Source organism: Monodelphis domestica, chromosome 4 (assembly GCF_027887165.1).
Source record: "Monodelphis domestica isolate mMonDom1 chromosome 4, mMonDom1.pri, whole genome shotgun sequence".
Lineage (NCBI taxonomy): Eukaryota > Metazoa > Chordata > Mammalia > Didelphimorphia > Didelphidae > Monodelphis > Monodelphis domestica.
The window spans coordinates 416,810,487-416,833,711 of NC_077230.1; the positions used below are offsets into that span (position 1 = coordinate 416,810,487).

Below are 23,225 nucleotides of genomic sequence, written 5' to 3' on the forward strand. Positions count from 1 at the left end.
CTTGTCAGATGATTGTTCAGAATGTTCAGAAATATGTAAGTTAACATTTTAGACATGGTCACACTATAAATTTGTTTTGCTTGATTATGGTTTTTTTGTTATAAGGTTTCCCTCCATTTTAAAATGGGGTTGGGCAACTCTAGCAATAAAAAAAGAGTTCACTTGAAATCTTTTTTTTAAACCCTCACCCATCATGGAGTCAATACTGTGTATTGGCTCCAAGGTAGAAGAGTGGTCAGGGCTAGGCAATGGGGGTCAAGTGACTTGCCCAGGGTCACACAGCTAGGAAGTGTCTGAGGCCACATTTGAACCCAGGACCTCCTCTCTCTAGGCCTGGCTCTCACTCCACTGAGCTACCCAGCTGCCCCCTTGAAATATTTTAATGCACAAAAGAGAATAGGAGGAAATTTCAAGGAGGATGCCTTTGCAAAGTAACATTGAATTTATTACATACTTTTTATTTAAAAAACAAGTGATTATTGATTGAGAGCAATTAGTACACCAAGATTAGCTTTTAAAAAAGAATCTTACCACTTTTTAAATAGATTCATTTTTATACACAATCTTTTTTGTACTCTGCTTGCATATATGTAAGTGCTTTGTGTTTGAATTCTGAAAAAAAATTCAACTAAAAAAATTTGACAGCTGTATTTGGAAAGGTGAGAAAGTGAAGGCAGAGGGACCGGTTAGGAGGCTCTTGTTACAGCTCAGGATAGAGGTGATGAGGACCTGAAATAGGGTGGTAGCTGCACAAATTGAGGAAAGGACTGATGAGAGATACATGGTGCTGGTAGAGTCCATAGGACTTAGAAACTAAATATGGGAATTAAGGAAGAGGGAAGAATTGAGGATTATATCAAGGTTCCATGACCTAAAAATGGTGGTTCCTGCAAGAAAAACGGGGTAGACAGGGGGTAGCTGGGTAGCTCAGTGAATTGAGAGCCAGGTCTAGAGACAGAAGGTCCTGGGTTCAAATCTGGCCTCAGACACTTCCCAGCTGTGTGACCCTGGGTAAGTCACTTGACCCCCATTGCCTAGCCCTGACCACTCTTCTGCCTTGGAGCCAATACACAGTATTGACTCCAAGACAGAAAGTGAGGGTTAAAAAAAAAGAAAGAAAAAGAAAAACAGGGTAGACAGGAAGAGGAGTAAGTTTAGAGATTAAAGATAAAGAATTCTATTTTGGATACACTGATTTTGAGAGGCCTCTGGGGCATCTAGATGGAGATGCCAAAAGGCAACTGGTTATGAGGGATGGAGAATGATAAGATCTAGATATGCAGCTTTGGGAATCATCTGGGTAGAGATACCTGAACCCATGAGAGCTGATATGATCCTAAGAAAGAATAGAGGGAGAGAAGAAGGGGCTCAGGAAGGAGTTCCGGGGTACATCCATTTATAGGTAATAAGACATGAATGATGCTCTGGCAAAGGGGATAAAAAGGAGAGGCAAAATAAAAACCTGCAAGGTAGGTGCCATTATGATCCCCATTTTGTAGTTGAGAAAATTGAGGTTAGGTGACTTTCCCAAGGTCACACAGCAAGTATCTGGAGCTAGATTTTAACTCAGGTCTTCATGACTAGAAGCCCGGGACACTATTTGCTTTTCTGAAGGCCAGTTTGCAAAGGATCAAGAAGTGAGTAGAATGTAAAGAAATAAAGTAAAATGAATATAAACAAATTTCCCCCCTGAGAGTGGCCATGAAAGGAGAAGATATAGTTTGAGGGGATAGCAGGGCTGAGTGAACATTTTTGGTGTCTTTCCCATTGCCTCAAGGATAAGATAAAAAATCCTTAAGTTGGCACGAAAGATTCCCCACCGTTTATCTAGAGCCTATTTTTCTAGCATTATTTCTAGTGAGGGTAGTATGGTATAGAGGAAAGACTTCCACCTGGAGTCAGAAGACCTAGGTTCAAATTCTGGATCCACCATTACTCTCTGTGACATTGGATGAATCTTAGAAAGCAATTATTAAACCCTTATAATGTGCAAAACACGGTGCAGGCCACTGGGAAAAGACAGTCCCTGCCCTCAGGGAGCTCCCTTTCGGATGGGTCATATACACAGATGGAAGACGGAGAGGTCCCGTGGTCCTTGGGGGGAACCAGCAAGTTGGCCATGAAATAAGATAATGTCTTTTATGCCACTTTTGACAAATTTGGTCTCCGATTCTGCCTTCAGCATCTATATACGGAAGCGGCTGCCGGGCTTCAGCTCCATAAGGTTGCTTCCTAGAAAGATAGTGTTGGGGTTCAGGGGTCCGAGGGAAGACGGTGGTCGTTGTCTGGCTTGGCACACGCGAGCTTCCGTCTCTCCCTTCTCTGGAATCACAGAATGTGAGCCTCGGGAGGGACTTTGATGGCCCGGCAAAGCCAGCACTTCATTCTGCCTTTGGACCGCTCCGTTTGTCAGGGAGGTTTTTGTGGTCTTGTTTTGTTCTTGGGGTGTCCAAGAAGGCTGGGCTGTCTCCTGGCCTGTCAGGGGCTTCTCCCTCTGAACCAGCAGGCAGCGAGGAGGCAATGGCCGGTGTAACGGGCCCGTGTTGGGAGTGCTCAGCTGATGTCATTCCCACATGGACTTTGGAACATGTGTAGACATTCTGTAACTAGTTCTGGTCTGCTAACCTCATGATGAAGAGGAGCCTCTTCAACTGGCTGCAGCTTCCTAGACAGAACTGGGGAGATATTTAAAATGGATCCATCGACCTCGTCTTTCTTCAGCCCCCTTCTTTCTGCCTTCTCACCTGCTGGTGGCAGTGAGGAAAGTGTTTGAAGGGTGGATGCCAAGAGCTCTCCCCAGCCCCTGTTCGTCTGTTGTCCATGAACTGGTCTTGGTTCTGTGGAAGAATATTAAAAAAGTCCTTTTTTCAGTTCACTGAAAATAGTCAGAAATAAGGCCTCCCCACCCCAGGAACCTTCTTTGCCTCTATTGTTTAATTTTTGGTAAAGGTTGGGGCTTTGAGCGTGTTTCAAGAGGAAAAGAGGCTGAGTCGGGAGTGGAGACCGTTCTGGGCTTTGCAGCCAGCGCTGAGGCCCAGCAACATTGGAGAGGCTGGCCACGCTTCCTTAACGTTTGCTTAATAGCGAGGACAAATTCAGACCCGAATGTAGCAGGACTGAAACTGCGTTAAGTTTGGGCCCGCTCGCTCAGAGGCCATGGTGGTACAGGAACTGGTGGGCCCAGAAATGACGGTTCCAACTTCTGTTCTTGCTCTATCTTTGGGGTAATTGATTCAAAATGGCCCTAGGTGACCCTGGGCAAGTCACTTGACCCCCATTGCCTAGCCCTTACCACTCTTCTGCCTTGGAGCCAATACACAGTATTGACTCCAAGATGGAAGGTAAGGGTTTAAAAAAAAAATGGCCCTAGGATGCAAGGAACTGATGGCGACCAATGGGGGACCACATCGAGGTATGGGCTCCAGCAAAGAACATTAGAGAAGAGACATCCTGGCCCCTTCGGGCTTCTAGATCCTTTCCCTGGAACTCTGAGGGAAGAGACGTCGTCAGCTAGCTCTGGAAGGGTGAGACCACAGAGCTTAATAGACTGGCATCCAGGCTAAATTTGATGCTTGGCAGCTTCCATCCATTGATCCTGGTTTTGCTCTCTGGCAAAATGGAACAGATCGAATCCCTCCACAAGAGAGAAAACACTGAAGGCAGCATCAGTTCCATCAACCAAATCTCATATATGATGGACTTTCAAAGCCCTTCTGATAACAACACTCTAGGATCAGGTCTGACTAAAGCAAACACTGTTGTTGCTTTTCCCTAGAAGCTATATCCCACCCCCTTAATGCAGCCCAAGATTGCATTTGTTTTTGTGGCTGCCACAGCCCATAACTGACACATACTGATTTTGTAGTCTATTAAAATCCTCAAAGGGACAGCCGCATAGCTCAATGGATGGAGAGCCAGGCCTAGAGACGGGCAGTCCTGGGTTCAAATTTGACCTCTGACACTTCCCACCTGTGTGACCCTGGAGAAGTCATTTCACCCCCGTTGCCTAGCCCTTATCACTCTTCTGCCTTGGAACCAATACCCAGTAGTGATTCTAAGATGGAAGGTGAGAATTTAGAAGAAAAGAACCTATCCAGTGGTCAGACACTTCCCAGTTGTGTGACCCTGGGCAAGTCATTTCACCCCCGTTGCCTAGCCCTGACCACTCTTTTGCCTTGGAGCCAATACACAGTATTGAGTCTAAGACAAGTGTTTTTAAAAATCCCCTCAAGTCGTTTCCTGAACAACTGCTATCTCTCCATGTCTCCCCATCTTCTATTTCTGAAGCTGCTTTAATTTTAATTTTACTTTATTGCATCCAAGTGCAAGACTTTTAAATATATCTTTAACTTCATCTCATTCAATTCAGCCCAAGGCCAGTCAAGTTTCTTTTGGAACTGGATTCTGTCAGGCACGGTGTTGGCTGTCCCTCCTGGCTTTGTTATCTGCAAATCTGGTAGGCCCATCCTCTGTACTTTTGTCCAAGTTAGTGGCAAACATGTGTAAATCTTGAAATCTCTCAGAATTGTGAATGTTAAAAATTTCCCCATCAGGGAATTCTTAATTGGAACAAATTCCCTACTGAGAAACATTCCCCATTTTGATGTGAGAACTCACCAGGATCAGAAATGGGAGGACCTCTACTCCAACCGTACTTAAGACTGCTTTAGGGGAGAAAAACTCCTTGCTAAACAAAGAAAGTACTTGGATCCATGCTTATGATGAGGTAGGGAGTTCTTTGAGCCAGGCCTGCTTTTTAGAATTGATACAATGGGATGCTAGGTACCTAAAAGGGTCGGGCAAGTTTTCTCTTGATGACATTAGTTGACTCAGCTGTGTTTTCTCTCATTCAGACTTACTGAGGAGATTGGTCTACAGAGCAGCATTTTTTCTGATTCAGACTTACTGAGGAGATTGGTTGACTTAGCAGGAATTTAGATGGGCAGTCCTTTGGAAAGCATCTACAGTGATTGGTAGATGTAGGGACTTAGGGGAGGTGACATGGGAGAAAAGCCCCTATATAAGAAAAAGCAGAATCTCTTGAATAGATATCCTTTTGGAGAAATCCTTTGAAGGATCTCTGATGAGGACCGCTTGGGAAGAATCTCTTGAGAGAGGCTCTGGAGAAGGGAAGCTCTTGGAGGACAATCTCTAAGGAGGTCTTGCTGGAGCTCCTCTGAGGGGACTCTGTCCCTCTGGAGGCTCTGGAGAGAGGCCCTTTGGAACAGTCTCTGGCTGGAAGGCTCTCTGGTGAAGTCAGCTGATATGGAGCTGGCCTGGTGTTACTAGAATCCTTGTTTAGTCAGACCTTGTGGTGAGTGTTAAAAAACTGACTGATTTCTCTCTTAAGACTCAGGTCTAGGCCATATTGTCTTGAGGCCCTTCATGCTTATTCCTTTCTTACTCTCTCTCTCCTTCTTTGATTACTCATTGTATTGTTAATTAAAATCTCTATAAAACCCAGTTGACTTGGGTATTTGAATAATTGGGAATATTTCCCTGGCGACCACCTTATATTTGATTTAAAAACCAAGACACTGTAGTGAAACATATTTCTGTGGTCAAATTTACTCACCCTCTCTTTTATCTATCACAATTTATATCTTCCACTATTTTAATCACTACAGTTTAAGACCTCAACCATTTTAAATCTCACACATGTTAAACAGCACAGGATCAAGTATAGATTCCCAGGATTCTCCACTGGAGATTTCTGGCAGTGCTGACATAGAATAATAATTGTGCTTGGAATCCAGCTATCCAACCAAGTCTGCCTCCATCTGAATGTCATCGTCTAACCCATATTTCGACATCTTCTCCCCAACTATGAAGCTTTGCTGAAATCCAGGTAAACTCCACCTATGGCTTCCTTTCCAAAAAAGGAAATGAGGTCGTATAGCAAGATGGGCTTTTTTTTTTCTTTTCCAATATTTACAGGTTACATGTAGAAACAATTTTTGACAATTGTTTTTTGACATTTGAGAATTCAAGTTTTCTCACTTCACTTTGCATCGCTTCATATAAATGTCTCTCCGGGTTTTTCTGAGCTCGTCCTGTCCATTGTTCCTTAGGTAGCGCAGCAGTATTCCATGACCACATTTCTCAAATGATGGAAAACCCCTTCGTTTCCTGTTCTTGGTCACTACAAAAAGAGCCGCTAACAATACTTTGGTGCAGTTGGTTCTTTTCCCTTATCTCTGACCTCTGGGATATAGATCCAGGAGTGGTATAGACAGGTCAAAGGGAGCCCTTTGAGCCTGGTTCCATATTGATCTCCAGAATGGTTGTTATCAGATCAGTTATTTTTCCCACATTCCTTCAACATTATCTTCTTTTTTGGTCATGTTAGTCAATCTGATAGGTATGAGATGGTGTCTCAGAGTGGTTTTAATTTGTATTTCTCTAATCCATAGTGATTTGGCACATTTTTTTAATAGGACTATAGCTAGTTTTTTGGTTTGATAGTTGTTTTTTAACTCATACCTTCTGTCTTAAAATCAGTACTATGTATTGGCTCCAAGGCAGAAGAGCAGCAAGGGCTAGGCAATGGAAGTTGTGACTTGCACAGGGTCACAGAGCTTAGAAAGAGTCAGAGGCCAGATTTGAATCTAAGACCTCCTGTCTCTAGGCCTGGCTCTCAATCTACTCAGCCACCCAGCTGCCCCCTGCACTCTAGATTTGATGAAACTAAGCTGGTTCTTTGTAAATCTGTTTTCCTTTCTGGATGTTTGCCATCCATATCTCTAATGATCCATTCTAGAATTTTCCCAGGGATCCAAGTTGTAAAATGGAGATTTGGACCCCAGACTTCAATTCCCAGAAGTCCTTGGTAGTTCCCAGAATTCCCTATAATATCACCCTGAGTCCTCACCTGAGTGCGAGAACACAATTTGTATTTAAATTGACTCTCCGCCTTCTTTGCCCCTCTCCCTGTTTCCACTTCTAAGCACATGCATCTTTCAAGATGTAGTAAGTGAATCTGGCCTCAGACACTTCTCAGCTGTGTGACCCTGGGCAAGTCACTTAACCCCCATTGCCTTAAAAAAAAAAAAAGATGTAGTAAGTGAAATTGAATGGGCTTTTCAGCCCTCCTAGACATGTGCTTTTCTTATTTTGTATTTTCTTTATTTCTTAATCTTTAATAAACCTCATAAAAATACAATACTTTTGGCAGAGAAACTAATTTTAACTGTTGCAAAGTCAAGTTTACCAGTCTACAGTGTGCAGACTGTTTCTTCCCTTGGTAGATGTCAGGCCGTCTGCCCGTTAGTTTGGAGGCGACTCCCATTTTTCATGATGTTGCAGAGATCACCGAAATCACACTTGCTGGGCCCTTCTCAGCCCAGGATGCTCTTCATCGGTGCCAGCCTGTCTCGCTACCTCCTCCCTCGTCTTGTGCACCAACTCCCTGTTCGTCACTTTTTGCACTGTCATTTCCAGTGTAAAAGTCACTCTCCTTTGCAGAGAAAAACAAAATAAGAAGTGATGAGCCCTGCCTTCTTTGTCTGCGTCATCCTCACCCCTTCCAGCCTTTCTCCTTGACTTATGCCGTGATGGGACTCAGTTGAAGGAAAAGGACCCGAAGACTTCCAAGATGCCTTTCATTCCAAGTCTATAAACTCGTGTGCCGCAGGCTGCCTGTGGCCCTGGTGGCGCTGCCACAAAGAACCGCCCCTGCGTGGCTGCTTTTCTGCTTTCTACATGCGAGAAGCAGGTTCTCACTCTATTAACTAAGTAACCAGATGGCGCCACATGGACATCCAGTCAAGGGTTCGTGTCCGATACTATCTGGTGTGCGTGGAGGGGCTTTGCCAAAGGCTGCAGGATCTTCCCTGCTTGCACAGGGCACTGACTCACAAGCTCTTGGACTGCTCCTTATAGAAATGTGGCCGGCCCTGGTTCCATTTTGATCTAGGGATACGGAAGCGCACTGGACATTGCTCCGACATCGTGGCTCATCAGGGCGTCCCCCTAGTCCACACGTGAAATAAGAAGTTTCAGACTTGTGCATTTGTCACTTGAATGGGTACGGGGCCAAAAAAAGCCTTGAAAAAAGACTTCGGAGTGGCCTCATGTACTACTCCCCGCCTCCCCGTAAAATTATAGGAATCTTGGTTTGGCTCTTGCCCCTGCCAGGTGCAGTCTGACCGCCGTTTCCCAACGCACAGGCACAATGTGGTCACACACTATTGTACAAGGAAATAAGATGCTGGTTAAGAGTTAATTGGTGCGGGTTCAAATCTGGCCTCAGACACTTCCCAGCTGGGTGACCCTGGGCAAGTCACTTAACCCCCATGGCCTAGCTTTTACCCTTCTTCTGCCTTCGAACCAATGCACAGTATTGAGTCCAAGACGGAAGGGAAGGGTTTTAAAAAAAGACTAAATTGGCAGAACGTAGCTTTTTTCTTCTGCCCTCCAAATTTGATGGTGGCAAGATTCTTCAAGGAGAAAGGAAGAAAAGACCCAAGGATTTGGGGAAGTGTACACTCCCATCCACTTTTCTTCCTTCTGATGGCTTCCCAGTCAAAGCTTTGGGAAGAAGGCATTACAACATCATACACCTATAGCACCCCCACCTTCATAAATTCCCTGCTTAGGGCGGCTCTCCAAATCGGACACTCCATCTTTCCACTAAGGTGTAAGGCTAAGCTTTCCTAGATGAGGACTTCTCTGATCCCTTCCCCTTAGCTGTTCAATTTTCTTTCCCTTTCTCAAATCGGCTTTTATATTTAGCACCCATTCGATGTCCCCCCCCCCCCAGTAGAATGAAGGACAGGGAGCATCTTTCCCAGTATCCTCAGTATACATAGGAAGCTCTTGATAAATGTTGTGTTGAACTCCTGTGACCTAATCTAAGTCTAGAGATTCCACAGTAACACCACATCACACACTGGATGGTAATTGGGTATTCAAAGGCCACCATAACAGTACTATAAAGCCCCACTGGACCCCACTGGGAACCTAATCTGAACTTAGAGCATAGCAATTATGCTTATGCTCTAAGGGGGCCCATAGTTACATCCCCATGATTCCATCTCCCCCAGTGAACACAGCCAGGGGCCAGAGACTCTATAGCAGTGATGGCAAACCTTTTAGAGACGGAGTGCCCAAACTACAACCCTCATGTTGCGTGCAGCCCCTGAGAGAGGAAGCATTTCCACTGGGCTGCTGCGCAGAGACAGGGTCATGTGTGAAATGCCCTCAGGTGCACAGAGAGATGGGAAGGGAGCAGCCCCCTCCAGCACACTCAGGCACTCATGCCATAGGTTTGCCAACACACCCCTATAAGTGGCAGTCTTTTGGCCTGGTATCAGCCAGGAAGAGTAGCGTTTGTTTTCTCTTTTTCTCCTACCATAGTATTTGGGGTCCAGGCTTTTCATTCCCCCACCATTATTACTGACAAGGTGATTAAAGGTGAGACTAGACTGTTAATGAATGGTTCAGAATTAAGGGTCTTTTCTCAAAACTGAGGCTACTCTGTTCTAAAAAGTAAGACTGGGACAAAGATGGGGCACATGGTTAGCTCTAGATCTGCTCTCTAGTCCTGTGGTCTTGTAATGTTAGCTCAATTCAGAATAAAAATCTGGGAATGTGCTTTTCAGAGCCCCTAATAATTCTAGGTTTCCTCCCCTGCCCCCCATTCCAAACTTGAACTCTGCCCCAAGTCTGGTTAATGAGTTACCCATCCCCTTACCCGCCCACCAAGGAGCCACTGACCCTAGCTGTGTTCCCCCCAAGTAAATTGGTCATATGCCACCCAACAGGTGGGGAAACTGGGCTTTTGGTTCCATCGATTGCCTTAAGGCTCCCTTCCTCTGAGACTGGTGCCTAGGAGGCAGGCAGAATGCTCCGAACCAGCCGGGTGCTGCTGTCTCGGGTTACCTCCCCTTTGCAAGGTTCAGGAGCCCAGGGGCCAATTTTACGGTTTGATGGAGAAGCTTTTCGTCTAAAAAAGACAAGGGAGCTAGTTCGGGCCTTGTTGGTGCTTCGGCTCTGTGCTTGGCCTCCTCTGGTCACCTATGGCTTAACGGTGAGTGCTCTCCAGGCCTGACCCCCAAGGGGGGAGTTCTTTAGGGCACCTCCATTCGAATGAAGGCATTCCAAGGAATGCTAAAATATTTTCCCATGTCAATTCTGTTTTTCCTTCTTATCCCCTAGCTTCTGTCTTGGTCCCAGAGGCTCCTGGGCAGCCGGCTATCCGGGGCGCTGCTTCGGGCTTCGGTGTACGGGCAGTTTGTGGCTGGGGAGACAGCTGCTGAGGTGCAAGGCTCTGTGCAGAGACTCCAGGGCCTCCGGCTGCGGCCTCTGCTGGCGGTGCCCACTGAGGAGGAGCCAGGGACCCGTCGGGGAGGGTGAGAACACGGGGCGCCGGTGGGGGCCAGAGGGAGAAGCTTTGGGGGTGCCAAAGCCAAGAGGGCCTGCAGGACGTCGGCCACTCGGGTTCTCTCTTGGTCTGCAGAGAGGCCTGGTATGAGGAGAACCTCGACGCGATGCTGCACTGTGTGGACCTGTCCTGTGGGCCCCCCGGCTCGCCCCCGCCGCGGCCAGCCCTCATGCAGCTCAAAGTGACAGCCCTGACCAGCGCCCGACTCTGTGTAAGAGACCCCAGGTGGGGCAGAGCTTGGGGGCGGGCCTGAATTCGAGTGCTGAACGATGCCCCCCCCCTGCCCATTTCAGAGAGAACTGAGCCTCCGGCTCCAGGAGCCCGGGACGGCCGGGGAGCTGCGACCCGAGAGGCTGGCCACCGCCATGGAGCGCGGCCAGGTGAGGCTCCCCAACGCCTGCTCTCCCCAGAGGGTTCAGAGTCTCCCTGAAGGCCCTGAAGCCACGCTCTGCTCTCCCTCAGGACCTTTCCATTTCCAGCCTCAGCCCCGAGCAGAACCAGCACCTCCGAGCCTCGCTGAACCGCTTCCACCGCATTGCCCAGGTGAGGTCTGACCCGAGCCTCGGCGGGCCCTGGGCTCCCCTCCTCCATCCCCTAGCCCCCCGTGTCTGATCCCCTCCTCCATCCCCTAGCCCCCCCCCCTGTGTCTGGTCCCTTCCTCCATCCCCTAGCCCCCTGTGTCTGGTCTCCTCCTCCATCCCCTAGCCCCCCCATGTCTGGTCCCCTCCTCCATCCCCTAGCCCCCCCCCCCGTGTCTGGTCCCCTCCTCCATCCCCTAGCCCCCCGTGTCTGGTCCCCTCCTCCATCCCCTAGACCCCCCCCCGTGTCTGGTCCCCTCCTCCATCCCCTAGCCCCCCCATGTCTGGTCCCCTCCTCCATCCCCTAGCCCCCCCATGTCTGGTCCCCTCCTCCATCCCCTAGCCCCCCCCCCCCGTGTCTGGTCCCCTCCTCCATCCCCTAGCCCCCCCCCCCCCCGCCCCGTGTCTGGTCCCCTCCGCAGTATGCCCGGGCCCAGGGAGTGAGGCTGCTGGTGGATGCCGAGTACACGTTCCTGAACCCGGCCCTGAGCCTCTTCGTGGCTGCCCTGGCTGTCCGTTGGAACTGCCCCGAGGAAGCCGACGGGGATGGGGCTCCCTGGGTGTGGAACACCTACCAGGCCTATCTGCAGGTAAGCGGAAGCTTGGGGAAAGGGAGCCCCGGAGCCCCTGGGAATGGCTGGGGAAGGGCCCGAGTCTCTTCCGTTCTGCGCCTCAGGACACCTACGAGCGGCTCCATGGGGCAGCAGAGGCGGCAGAGAGGGCCGGCCTGGCCTTTGGCGTGAAGCTGGTTCGTGGGGCGTATCTGGAGACGGAGCGGGCGCTTGCCCAGCAGAGCGGGGCGGCCGATCCTACCCAGCCCAACTACGAGGCCACGAGCCGGAGGTAGGCGAGGGGGGCCCCGCAGAAGGGGGGGCCGAGGCGCCCATTAGGCTTTCCGGGGGCCGGTGACTCGGTCCCTTCCTTCCTGTCCTCCCCCCAGTTACAGCCGGTGCCTGGAGCTGATGCTCGGGCACGTGTGCCGCCGGGGCTCACGGTGTCAGCTCATGGTAGCGTCCCACAATGAAGAGTCCGTGCGCCAGGCCGTCAAGCGGTAAGCCTGGGCCAGAGGAGAGCTGGGCGCTAGCTTCAAGTCCCTTCTTGGAGGGGGTTCAGCTGAAGCCCCTCTGGGGGCTCTTTCCATCGTGCCTCAGAGCCGGAGGGAACAGGAAGTGGGCCTCCCGGGTGGCCCCGTGGGCTCTCCTCAAGAGCTTTCCTTACCTGACCTGACACCAAAACATTTGGCGTGGTGGAGGGAATGCTGGACTGGCACAGGGTCAGGACGAAGCTGGGTACCGATTCTGCCTTAGACACGACTGGAGCTGTGAAACCATGAACAAACCACCGAACTTCTGGGTCCTGAGAACGCGGGCTATAGAAATCCTGCTCTCTGGTTTATCATTAACTTTACATATGGCTTTTTGTGATGAAAAGATGTATTCCATTTAACCCACATTAGGGACTATTTCCAGTGTGAGGCTCTGGGCCAGGCACTGGGATTCAAAGATAAGAATGAATCCGTCTCTGCCTTCAAGGAGCCTGCTGGAGGGAGAGAAAACATGTATGCTAGTTTTGGGGAAACCCTCACCTTCCACTTTAGAAGCAATACTATGTATCAGTTCTAAGGTAGAAAAGCAGTAAGGGCTAGACAATGGGGGTAAAGTGACTTACCCAAGGTAACATATCTAGGAAGTGTCTGAGACTACATTTGAACCCAGGACCTCCCATCTCTATGCCTTGGCTCTCAACCCACTGGACCAGCTGGCTGCCCCCAAATATGTACACTATTAAGGAAATACAAAGCAATATAATTTTTTTTTACCCTTACTTTCTGTCCTAACAATTAGATGGAAGGGCAAGGGGTAGGCAATTGAGGTTAAGTGACCTGTCCAGGGTCATGTAGGAAGCATCTGAGGCCAGATCTGAACCCAGATCCTAACTCCACACCTGGTGCTCTACCCACTGTGCCATCCAGCCACTCCTAAAGCAAGAGAATTTCAGAGGGAAAAGAGAACCACCAAAATGAAAGAATTAAGAAAAGCTTGGTGCAGATGAGGGATCAGGGGAGGGAGTGCATTCCAGGCTTGAGGGCCCGGGCACTGAGGCAAAGGCGTGGAGCACGAGATGGGAGTGTCATCTCTGGGTAACGGCATGCCCACGAGTCTGGAGAGTGGGAGTACTAGGAAAGAAGCCTCGAGAGGAGGGCGGGAGCCAGACTGTGGAGGGCTTTCCGTGGCAGGGGATCACATATCAAGCACAGAGCACTACACACAGCAGGCACTGAAATTTTATTGCAGAGCATTAACTGTTTTCAAATGCCCTAGGATGTCCGATTTGGGGATTCCTCCAGATGGCGCCGTTTGCTTTGGACAGCTGCTGGGCATGTGTGACCATGTCTCCCTTGCCCTGGGTATGTGTTCCTGTCACAGACTAGCCTGTCCTCCATCCCTGCTCTCATGGGCACAATTCTCCCTAACAGCCTCTCTCTTCTCTGTCCACCACTTGAGCCTACCCTTGGTCCGTTAGCTGTGGGAAGGAAGGCCTACGCCATCCCTGGTGTCCTCTCTTACCCAGGGCAGGCTGGTTACTCCATCTACAAGTCTATTCCCTATGGTTCTCTGGAGGAGGTCATTCCCTACCTGCTTCGTCGGGCCCAGGAGAATAGAAGTGTGCTTCAAGGGGCAAGGAGAGAGCAGGAGCTGCTGAGCCAGGAGCTTCTTCGGCGTTGGTCCCGCCGTCCTTAAGACGTCACATGTTCCTCTCTCATTTCTGGCTTTGCCTCTCCCCACCTCCTCCCATAGCTGACATTAAAGGTCTCAAAGAGAAAACCACATCTATCTGTGCTATCTGGACCTGGGCCTAGGAAATGCAGTTTCCTGTTGGTAAACCCTTTGACCCCTGGGCAAGCAACGATGTGTTTCTGGGCCTCAGTTCGGCCAAGAGGATTTCAGGCCGAGACATTCTGTGGAGACCCTGAATTGGGAGGGAGGGTGCCTAGGTCTCTCACAGGGCTGAAAGGAAGGAGTTCATGAAGGGGAAGGTGCCCGACTCCCTAAGCCACTTTGCTGTGGGAGGTCTCTGAAATGGGAGTAGAGGATGAGAAGGTGCCTTGGTATCTGGCACCTGTTAGGTCTGGGGAGGGCAGGGCTACAAGGCTAAGGGAAGCTCGTCTTGGATTTTAAGCTCCTCTTTATGAATGCAGAGCAAACAGAGTCCTTCTATTGGGTGTTTATGGATCGGGGTTCTAAGAGAAAGATTCCTAGAGTCCTACTTTGGGGTCTCTTGCTAAGGAGAGCCTGAAGGGAAAGGTTTTAACTGGGAAGCAGCAAGAAAAAGAATACCTTGGTCTTAGAGCCCGTGGATTCTATGAATGAGGGGTAGGAAATGAGCCCCTCTGAGAATCAACTGGGGAGACAGTTACTGAAAGAGCTCTGTTCTCCTTGAGAGAGGCTGAGGGGAGGACCCTTTTGTGAAGTTTGACTGGTGGAAGAGGGAGGCATCACTCTATAGAGAGATACTCATAGGGATCCCTCTGTTGGGTCTTTGGAAGATACCCCTCAATTTCTGAAATCTTTGACTGGGGAGAGGCTAAAGGGAATCCCAAAGAGTCTCTAGGCAGATGGGTACCTCTGTTGGGAGTACTTGATTGGGGAGGGGGATCCCTCTGTGGGGAAAGCTGAGTTGGAATCCCTTGGTCTATGGGCTAGCTCTCTGGGGGATTATATATGGGTATGGGTTCCTCAGACTATAGGCCTGAAGGAGAGGCTGGGGAAAGGTCCCTCAGTCTATGAGGTCTTGGGGAAAGAAAAGAGGGGCCCCTGTAGAGTCTTGAGTTGCTGAAGTAGAATCCCTTGAGCTATGGGGCTCTGAAGAAGCTAAGGGAGAGTTATTTAAGAGAAGGGAGCCCCAATCTGTAGAGTCTTGAAGGGGGCCCTTTGTTTAGAGTCCTCAGACTAATGGGTCTCTGGGAGGCTTGTTCCTTGGTCTATGGAATCTTGTGGTGGCATGAAGAGAATCCTTTACTTTGTGGAATCTCTAGAGGATTGGGGGGTCCCACAGTATAGATGATCTGAGAAGGTCCTATGGTCTCTAGTAGATTCATTCCATCTGGAGGATGGAGGAAAGAGCTCTTAAGCTTATGAGGTCTATGGAGGAAGTCTCCTGGTGTGTGGAATCTGGATGGGGGGGTTCCTTAATGTAATGTCTGGGAAGATACTTTGGTCTCTGAGGGTGTGAAGACGATCCCTTGGTTTCTAGATTGTGCAAGGTTGGTTCCCAAGTCTGTAGTGTCTGTTGGTCTCTGGAATGGGGTCTAAGAGCTATGGAGTTTGAAGGTCTCTGTCTATGGGGTCTGGGAAAGGGTCTGGAGTAAGGTGGGGGATCCTTCAGCCTATGAAGAATCCTTTGTTCTCTGGGGAGTTGTGGAGGGTTTCTTGTTTTCTAGCCCCAAGTCTGTGGGGTAGGCTGAGGAGAGGTCCTAAGTCTATGGAGTTTTGAGAATTCTTCAGTCTGGGATGTGAGAGGCCTCACCATATATGAAATAGGGTGAAGGGCTCCCTCAGTCTGTGGGGATCGCTCAAGCTCTACAGTAGAGGGGTCCCTTGGTCTGTTGGGGGCCTTTCAGTCTTTGCAGTGGGATAGGAAGGTCCTCAGGATGAGTTGGGGTGACTGGGGAGTCTCTCGGTGTCTAGAGTAAGGTGAAGAGAATCCTTACTCTCTTAGGCAGAGTGAGGTGGAGTCCCTTAGTCTAGTCCCTCAGTCTTGCCCTTCAGTTTCTAGGGTGGAGGGGGTTCCTTTGGTCTGTGAGGTGAGATGAGGGGATCTCTCAAGTCTGTGGAATCTGTAGAGGGGTCCTACAGCCTCTGAGGAACGTCCCTTAAGTTTCTGGGGTGAGGGGAGTCCCTCAGTCTATAGGCTAGAGGAGGGAGTCTGTGAAGCAGGCTGAAAAGGGTCCCTCAGTCTCTGAGGTCTGTGTTTGGGGTGTCACTCAGTCTGAGGTGGAATTTTGTATTCTGGGAGTGGGGACAGTTGAGTGTTCCTCAGTTTATGGGCTAAAGTGAGGAGAGTCCTTCAGTCTCTAAAGGGGATGAGGAGATCCTTTAGTCTGTGAGGTCTGAGGGGGCTCCTCAGGAGTCTAGAGGGGATGAGGAGAGGCCAATTAGTCTGTGAGATCTGAGGGTGAAGTTTCAGTCTTGGAGGTGGGATAAGGAGGGTCCTTGAGTTTCTAAGAAGGGTGAGGGAGGGTTGCTCTTTTCTATAATGGAGAGGGGCCCCTCAGTCTGAGGGGCAGATTGAGAAAGGTCTCTTGAGGGGCAGATTGAGAAAGGTCTCTCAGTTTCCCTCAGTTGGTGAAATTTCTGGGAGATCCTCATTTTGTGTTCTATGGGAAGTCCTTCAGTCTCTGGGGGAGCAGGGTGAAAGAGGTACCTTGGTTTGGGGGTTCTGAGAACCCTCAGACCCTGGGTTAGGTAAGGAAAGGTCCCTCAGGCTCCAGGTGTGAGAGGAATCCTTAAGTTTCTGTAGGAATGAGCTAGCACTGCAGTGACCCCTTAGTCTTCTCTGAGCCTTGGGGTGAAGGCGGCTCTCAAGCTCTAAGGGGGGAGGGCCGAGGTCAGTCTCTGGGAGTGTGAGGGAGGTCTCTCGAGGAGAAGGCTGTCAGTCCGAGGTCTGAGGGGAGGGGGGACTCGTTTCAAAGGAGGATGAAAGATCTCTCGGCCTCTAAAGGGGGGGTCCCCTTTCAGTCTCTGGGAAGTGAGGGAGGACGGTGGAGGGAGTCAGTCTCTGAGGGTGGAGAGGGGTCCGTCTGGTGCGGGGGCTGGGGAAGTCTCTCAGTCTCGGATGGGGGTGGTGGAGAGGGTCCCAGTCTCCGGAGGCTGTGAGGGGGGTGTCCCTCCAGTCTCTAGGTGGGGGGGTCCCGCCAGTCCCTGGAGGGTTGGGGGAGGTCTCAGTCTTTTCTTTCAGTCTGGAGGTGAGGGAGGAGGTCCCTCAGGTCTCCCGGCAGAGCCCCTCAATCGGCAGGGAAGCTCTCTTCGCTCTTCTGAGTTTCGGCCTCTCTCTGTCCGCCGCGACCCTGGCGCCCCTGACGTCACTAACGGTTCCCAACCGCTCCCGGCGCTCTCGCACCCCTGACGTTTTCCCGCTTTCAGGCCCACGAACCGCTCGGACTGCGCAGGTGCCTTAAAGCGGTACGGCGCGGTGGGGGAGGGGAGGGGAGGTTGAAGGGTCGGCGCCGGATCTCGTGCGCATGCGCTCCTCCTTCTCCCGCCCACAGTCCTTGCCAACGAGCCGGGTATCCAAACTCGGGTCGGGGCACCTACCAAACGGTCTCTGTTCGAGGCTGTTCCCCCCAATCCCTCCTACGCCTGTCCCCCCTCCTTGCTCCTCCCTTAGTTCCTCCTCTCCGTCCCCCTCTTCTAATCCACCCCATCTCCCCCAATCAAGCCTGTAACCCCGCCGCCCTCCCCCAGAGCCCCTTCATGCCCGCAGCCCCCTCACTTCTTCTCCCTCCTACTGTGCCCCCCCAGCCCTCTGCTGACCGGCCATCCCCATGGGGCTTCTGCCCTGCCCCTCTCAGGCCCTCCCCCCTGTCCCCAGCCTGGCCCTAGGCTGACCAGTGGGCAGCCCCCTCATGCCCCCCCTCCCCCCTCAGTGCCCTATCAAGCTGGGTTCCCTGAGTGAGCAGGACAGCCCCCTGGCCCAGCTACACCGCCTGGCCATTGCTGGGGGACCCTGCTGGCGGCTGGCCCGACTTCTCAAAAAAGGTGACTCTTGGGGGCGGCCAGCACGGCTCCCCGCGGGGCCGGGCTCAGGGGGTGCACGGAGGCCAAGCATCCTCAGCATGGTGGGCAGTTCCTCCCCCTCCTCCTTTGCCCCCAGGGGTACAGGTGGATGGAGAAAACTCCTCGGGTCAGACCAGCCTCTTCCTGTCAGCATTGCTGGGCCGGGCCGCTTTTGTCAAACTTCTTCTCCGCTTTGGAGCAGACCCCAACCAGTGAGTTCCTCTTCTGGGAGGCCCCCTCCAAGAGTCCCAGCTGGCTCCCCTCTCCGCCAGTTCCCTCCCTGCCCGGTGTCTCTCCCCCACTGCCTCAGTTTCCCTCTCTGTCTCTTCCCCACAGCCGATGCTTGGATGGAAGTACCCCAGTCCACGCAGGAGCTTTCTCTGGCCACTGCCAGGTCATGCTCTGGCTGCTGGAGGCTGGAGGAGACCTGAGGCTGCATGACCAGCAGGGCTGGACGGCGGAGGACTGGGCCCAGCAGGCTGGAGCAGAGAGCTGGGAAGTGAGCGCGCGGGCGGGGTGGCTTTAGGGAGGGGGCGGACACCGAAGTGGGGATGGGGGGGCCTCTGGAGAGGCCGGACTTCACACCAAGAATCCCACGTGGAGACAAATGACCGAAGAGCAGAGAGCGGGCCCAGGCCAGCCTCTTGACACGTCCGCGATGGGGGCAGGGACAGAGGGCCGCCCAGATGTCGGTGGTGCGGGGAGCTCCCGGACCTCCGCGGCGGCCTCTGCTTGTAGAAGCGATGCCAGAGCTGCCCGGACGAGGCAGAAGCGGCTCTTAAGACCCAGAGTTCAGAGTAGGGGGAGGGAGTTTGCACACTAGGAGGCCCAGCCCCAAGCGCCCCCTTTGGCACCCGAAAGTCTGCCAGTCCCACGGGCTTGGCGCCGCTGAACCCGCCTCTTTGCCCTGCCTGCCCCGCGCCGCACCCTCTAGGTCTTGGAGCTGCTTCGAGAATGCCGAGCCAGAATGGCGCTGCTGGCCCAGGGGGGTGAGACTGCACTGGCTTCGTCCTTGGGGGAGCTGTGGGGGTTCCGGGCTGGATCCCTGGGAAGCCAACACCCGACCCTGCCTTCCCAGCTCCTGCCTCAGGCTGAAGGGTAATAGCCGATGCTGCTTATTCCTTCACCTGCCCTCCCCGGACCCATCTCCCTTTACCCCTGGGGGAACGAGCAGCTGCTGGGTGCTGACCTCCCTCCCGCCCGCCCCCAGGTCCCTGTGGCCCCAGCACGTCCAGAGGTCTCCCCAGGTCCCAGGACTGGGCTTTGGCCAGGTAAGGAGGAGAAGGAAGGGGAGAGGCTGGCAGCCTCCAAGCGGGCCCGGCTCAATGGGCTTCTCCCCTTGTCCCCCCAGCTGAGCAGTCTGAGGCCTCTGGGGCTGACCTCTGGGGTGCCCCTGGTTGATCCTGAGGAGCTGCTGCCCGCGCAGGGGGAGCCTGATCGGACCTATGAGTGCGGCACCCACACCATCATGGTCAAGTGAGCGCTGAAAGGCCCCTCGGTGCAGCTCCCTTCTAGCCAGCCTCCCCTGCAGCCTCATTCCCCAGCCATGTACCTCCCCAGGCCCCGCCCCCCGCCTCCCCAGAAGCCCCCCCCATCCCCCCACCTCCCCAGAAGCCCCCCCATCCCCCCACCTCCCCAGAAGCCCCCCGTCCCCCCACCTCCCCAGAAGCCCCCCATCCCCCGCCTCCCCAGAAGCCCCCCCGTCCCCCCTGCCTCCTCAGAAGCCCCCCCATCCCCCCACCTCCCCAGAAGCCCCCCCATCCCCCCACCTCCCCAGAAGCCCCCCGTCCCCCCACCTCCCCAGAAGCCCCCCATCCCCCGCCTCCCCAGAAGCCCCCCGTCCCCCCACCTCCCCAGAAGCCCCCCATCCCCCCACCTCCCCAGAAGCCCCCCATCCCCCGCCTCCCCAGAAGCCCCCCCGTCCCCCCTGCCTCCTCAGAAGCCCCCCCATCCCCCCACCTCCCCAGAAGCCCCCCGTCCCCCCACCTCCCCAGAAGCCCCCCATCCCCCGCCTCCCCAGAAGCCCCCCCGTCCCCCCTGCCTCCTCAGAACCCCCGCCTCCCCAGAAGCCCCCCGTCCCCGGCCTCCCCAGAAGCCCCCCATCCCCCGCCTCCCCAGAAGCCCCCCCCCCGTCCCCCGCCTCCCCAGAAGCCCCCCGTCCCCCTCCCGGGCCCCTTCTTGTTCCCTGATCTTGCTCTTGCGTCCCCAAGCCTCCTGTGGAGGGGACACCCAGTGACTGTTCGGAAACTGAAGCCGCCCCCGGCCCCGGCGCTCGCAGACCTGCTCTTGTCCGACCTGAAGCACTGCAGGTACTGCTTGGGTTGGGAGCCGCCTCGGCGGGTCCCTGAACGTCTGAGTGCCGCCTGTGCCAGGCGCTGGGCTGAGCCCGGGATTTCAGAGAGGCACGAGAGCTCCTGCCTTGGGGAGCTCCCAGTCCGGCCCAAGGGGGGCCGCAGGAGGTGGGGGTGCGGGGGGGGGGGCCGGGCCCTGGGGAGCCACACCCGTCCTCCTGCCTCCCACAGCCTCCTTCACCATCCAAACTTGCTGCTGCTCATGGCCCTGAGCCCCTCCCCCGACCTCTCTGGCCTCTGCCTCCTGTTTGAGCCCATCCAGGAGGGCTCCCTGCACCTAGTGCTGCACCCCCCAGGGGTGAGTAATCGCGGCTCCCCGGGGCCCTTCCCTGGTGTCACTGAGGGGGCCGGCGGGGCCGGGCTGCCCGGCTGCCTCTGGGCGGTGCTTTGGGGCTCCTCGGCGGGACGCCCGTGGCACGGGGATGACAGGAGAGCCGGGTTCAAGTTCCGGTGCGGCCGCTGGTGGCCGGGCGAGGGGGACGGCGGGAGCTCTCGTGTTGCTCGGAGCCGACGCGCCGACGCTGCCCTCTCTCCCCAGCAGGACGCGGCCTGCCCCAGGATCCCCCCCGGCTTCTCCCCGGGGCAGCTGCTGCTGCAGGTGCTGGAGGCCCTGCTCTACCTCCAAGGCCAGGCCCGGGCCCACGGCGGCCTCAGCTCCCACGCCGTCCAGCTGGTCCGGCCGGGGCTGGCCAAAGTCAGCAACCTGGAGCACGGGCGAGCCCTGCCCCGGCCCCAGTGAGTGACCCCCGGGCCCTGTTCCCCACCGCCCGCCTCTGCCTGCCGGCCAGCCCGGCTCAGCCCGTGCCCCTCTGCTCCGCAGGCCGGAGAGAGCGTTCCCCTGGGGGGGCCCGAGCCCGGGGCCCCCTCCGCCCGCCGAGCTGTACCCCTGGTTGCCGCTGGAGCTGATTCGCGGCGAGGCCCCCGCCCTGACTTCGGACTTCTACAGCTTCTGTATCCTGGCCCAGGAGGTCTTCACTGGTCAGTGCTGGGTACCTCGTGCCCCAAGAGCCCTGCCCGACCTCCCCGGGCCGGGCCCGCCCTAACCAGAGCCTTCCTCCCCTTCCCCCCGCCCGCCTGCCTGTGCGCCACAGGAAACCTGCCCTGGGCCGGACAGGAAGGGCTGCAGGTCAAGGCGAAGCTGGAGTCCGGGGAGGGGCCGCCTCTGGAGGCCCAGGTGCCCCCGGCCTACCAGTCCCTGGTCAAGGCCGGCCTGGGGCTGTGGGCTCGAGACCGCAAGGGCAGCCTGCAGGATGCCCGCTACAAGCTGAGGGTGGCCTTGGCTCAGGTATGCGCCGGAATGGGGGAGGAGGCTGGGGGGGCCGGCCCTGCCGGCCGCTGATGGCCGTCTCCTCCCCAGGAGTCCACGCTCAAGGAAGCTTCTCTGGGGACCGTGGGCAGCCCTTCCTCGGAGACCAAGAGCCTGGCGCCGCCGCCGGCTAAGGAGGGGCCCGTGGGCAGGGGGTGCGACCCCCCCCCGGGCTGTCGGCATCTGCCTGGCCCCCCGCGCACGGAGAAGCTCTCGGAGGTGCATCCCAAGGTCACCAGCACCCCCAGGCCTCTGTCCCCCAAGATGGTCCCCAGCCCCAAGCCATCGGAGGTAATGGGGGTGTTGGTGGGAGGGAGACCCAGGCAGGGGGACTTGGCCAGGGCCATAGAGCTGGCCCCGTGTCCCTCTGTTTCCTCTCCAGGCCCTGAAGTCCCCAGGGAGCAGTGGGGCCTGGGAGAACACCTGGAGCTCCCCAGCCCTGGACTCGGGCAGCAGCCTGACCCTGGGCAGCAGCCTGAGCCTCACGTCCCAGCCCGAGGAAGAGTCGTCGGCGGAGGGCAGGAAGCCCGCCTGTCCTGAGGTAGGAGGGCCCCCTGCCTGCCTGCCCTGGCCTCCCCTCCTTCCCTCTGCTGCCGCCTGCCAACTGCCCCAGCATTGACCTGGGCCCTCCCCCTCCCCTCGTCAGAAGCCGTCGCTGCTGACCAGTCTCCGAGAGTCGGCCTGCCTGCTGGGCCAGGCCCAGGGCTCCCTGGAGAGGCTGGAGAGAAGGTTCTCGGCCAGGATTCGGACCCTGCAGGAGCTGCTGGGAGACAACCCCGAGGCCCCAGCCTCCCAGTCCGCCGGCCCCCAGAGTAAGTGAGGAGGGGAGCGAGGACCAAGGCCTTCCTCCTCCTCAGTGATTGAGGACCTTCCCCTTGTCCCCAGGTGGCCCCAGTCTTCAGGAGTGCATAGACCTTGCGGCCCGGGCCCGAAGCCTGGACAGACAGGAGGGTCAGACCCAGGTAGGGATCTGGGGGCCAGGTGCAAGGAGGCTGGGATCAGAATGGGTCCGTGTCCTCCGTGCTCCTTTCCTCCTGGGGCTCGTGGGCCTCGAATGGCCTTAGAAAGAGCTGGCGCTTGTCTGGAGGCTCCCTCAGACAAAGGAATGAAGAGGCCGCCCTCCCCCTTCCCCTCCTGTGCTCAGTGCCCCAAGATAGGACTACCAGGTGTTTGGGGATTAGGAACAATGACTGCCTCGGTGGGGCTTAAAGGTGAGCAGCGCACAGATCCAGCCTGGGGTCCACACGGGATGGCATCGGGGCCCTCCCTACGCTCCCTCGTGGGATCTCGGGATGCAGAGAAAGAAGGGGCAGCGGGAGGCCCCACAGCCTGAGGGGGCTGCCTTGCCAGAGTTCTCCCTGTAGCGCAGGGCGTATGGACTTGAGGCGCAGCCTTTGTCCCTCCCTTCCTTGCCAGGTGCAGGTCCCTGAGCTAGCCAAGGGAGGCCCCTTCACCAGCCTGCAGAAGTAAGTAGTTGGCAGTCCCTTCTCCAGCCCCTAAGCATTTGAGGGGTCTCCACGGTGACACCAGCCTTTTCTGTTGTCCCCCCTCCCCTAGGCTAGACCTGCTGGAAGAGATCATCACAGAACTACAGGGTGAGGTGGGGGGATGAGGTGAGGGCTGCTGGGAGTTCCTGAGGCCCTGAAGGGCAGGCCAGGGGAAGGTGGCTCAGCCGTGGCATCTCTGGTTCTGTCCCTCAGGGCCCCCCAAGCCAAGGAGCTGAGAGTGGAAGATGCAGAACCCAGTCGGTGTCAGCTCTGACCCAACCCAATAAAGCTTCCCCAGCCAGCTTCTTCCTGTCTCACTATGAACACATGCCACACTCAGATC

General features: G+C 54.8%; 2 protein-coding genes and 1 long non-coding RNA gene across 10 annotated transcripts; 2 read left to right on the forward strand and 1 right to left on the reverse strand.

Moving 5' to 3' along the window:
* Nucleotides 1-416: 416 nt before the first annotated feature.
* On the reverse strand, nucleotides 417-17,033 carry LOC130458738 (uncharacterized). Of its 2 annotated transcripts, none has more exons than XR_008918140.1 (6): nucleotides 16,387-17,033; nucleotides 13,599-15,646; nucleotides 12,181-12,281; nucleotides 7,858-8,186; nucleotides 6,872-7,456; nucleotides 417-2,837 (listed from the first exon to the last, which is right to left on the reverse strand). It is a non-coding gene; the product is annotated as an uncharacterized LOC130458738 (long non-coding RNA). The 2 variants fall into 2 exon arrangements; XR_008918139.1 differs by having other exon boundaries at nucleotides 13,599-15,759.
* On the forward strand, nucleotides 9,714-13,787 carry PRODH2 (proline dehydrogenase 2). 2 transcript variants are annotated; one of them, XM_056825313.1, is made up of 10 exons: nucleotides 9,714-10,030; nucleotides 10,159-10,352; nucleotides 10,460-10,595; nucleotides 10,678-10,764; nucleotides 10,847-10,927; nucleotides 11,385-11,552; nucleotides 11,639-11,805; nucleotides 11,903-12,013; nucleotides 13,284-13,369; nucleotides 13,539-13,787. In XM_056825313.1, exons 1-10 carry the CDS (start codon nucleotides 9,845-9,847, stop codon nucleotides 13,622-13,624), a joined length of 1,302 nt encoding a protein of 433 aa, XP_056681291.1. In that variant the 5' UTR covers nucleotides 9,714-9,844; the 3' UTR covers nucleotides 13,625-13,787. The 2 variants fall into 2 exon arrangements, with proteins under 2 accessions (XP_056681291.1, XP_007491923.2); XM_007491861.2 differs by having other exon boundaries at nucleotides 9,717-10,030; nucleotides 13,534-13,787.
* Nucleotides 17,005-23,221, forward strand: LOC130458731 (inactive serine/threonine-protein kinase TEX14-like). Of its 6 annotated transcripts, none has more exons than XR_008918134.1 (19): nucleotides 17,152-17,248; nucleotides 17,609-17,720; nucleotides 17,836-17,950; nucleotides 18,075-18,237; nucleotides 18,673-18,836; nucleotides 18,949-19,009; nucleotides 19,090-19,214; nucleotides 19,949-20,047; nucleotides 20,261-20,387; nucleotides 20,628-20,824; nucleotides 20,910-21,067; nucleotides 21,181-21,374; nucleotides 21,447-21,686; nucleotides 21,778-21,936; nucleotides 22,042-22,207; nucleotides 22,253-22,357; nucleotides 22,812-22,861; nucleotides 22,953-22,990; nucleotides 23,096-23,221. XR_008918134.1 is itself a non-coding variant. In XM_056825290.1 (19 exons), exons 1-19 carry the CDS (start codon nucleotides 17,204-17,206, stop codon nucleotides 23,116-23,118), a joined length of 2,313 nt encoding a protein of 770 aa, XP_056681268.1. In that variant the 5' UTR covers nucleotides 17,152-17,203; the 3' UTR covers nucleotides 23,119-23,221. The 6 variants fall into 6 exon arrangements, 5 of the variants coding, with proteins under 5 accessions (XP_056681272.1, XP_056681271.1, XP_056681268.1 ...); XM_056825290.1 differs by having other exon boundaries at nucleotides 22,281-22,357; XM_056825291.1 differs by having other exon boundaries at nucleotides 20,631-20,824; nucleotides 22,281-22,357.
* Nucleotides 23,222-23,225: the final 4 nt, after the last annotated feature.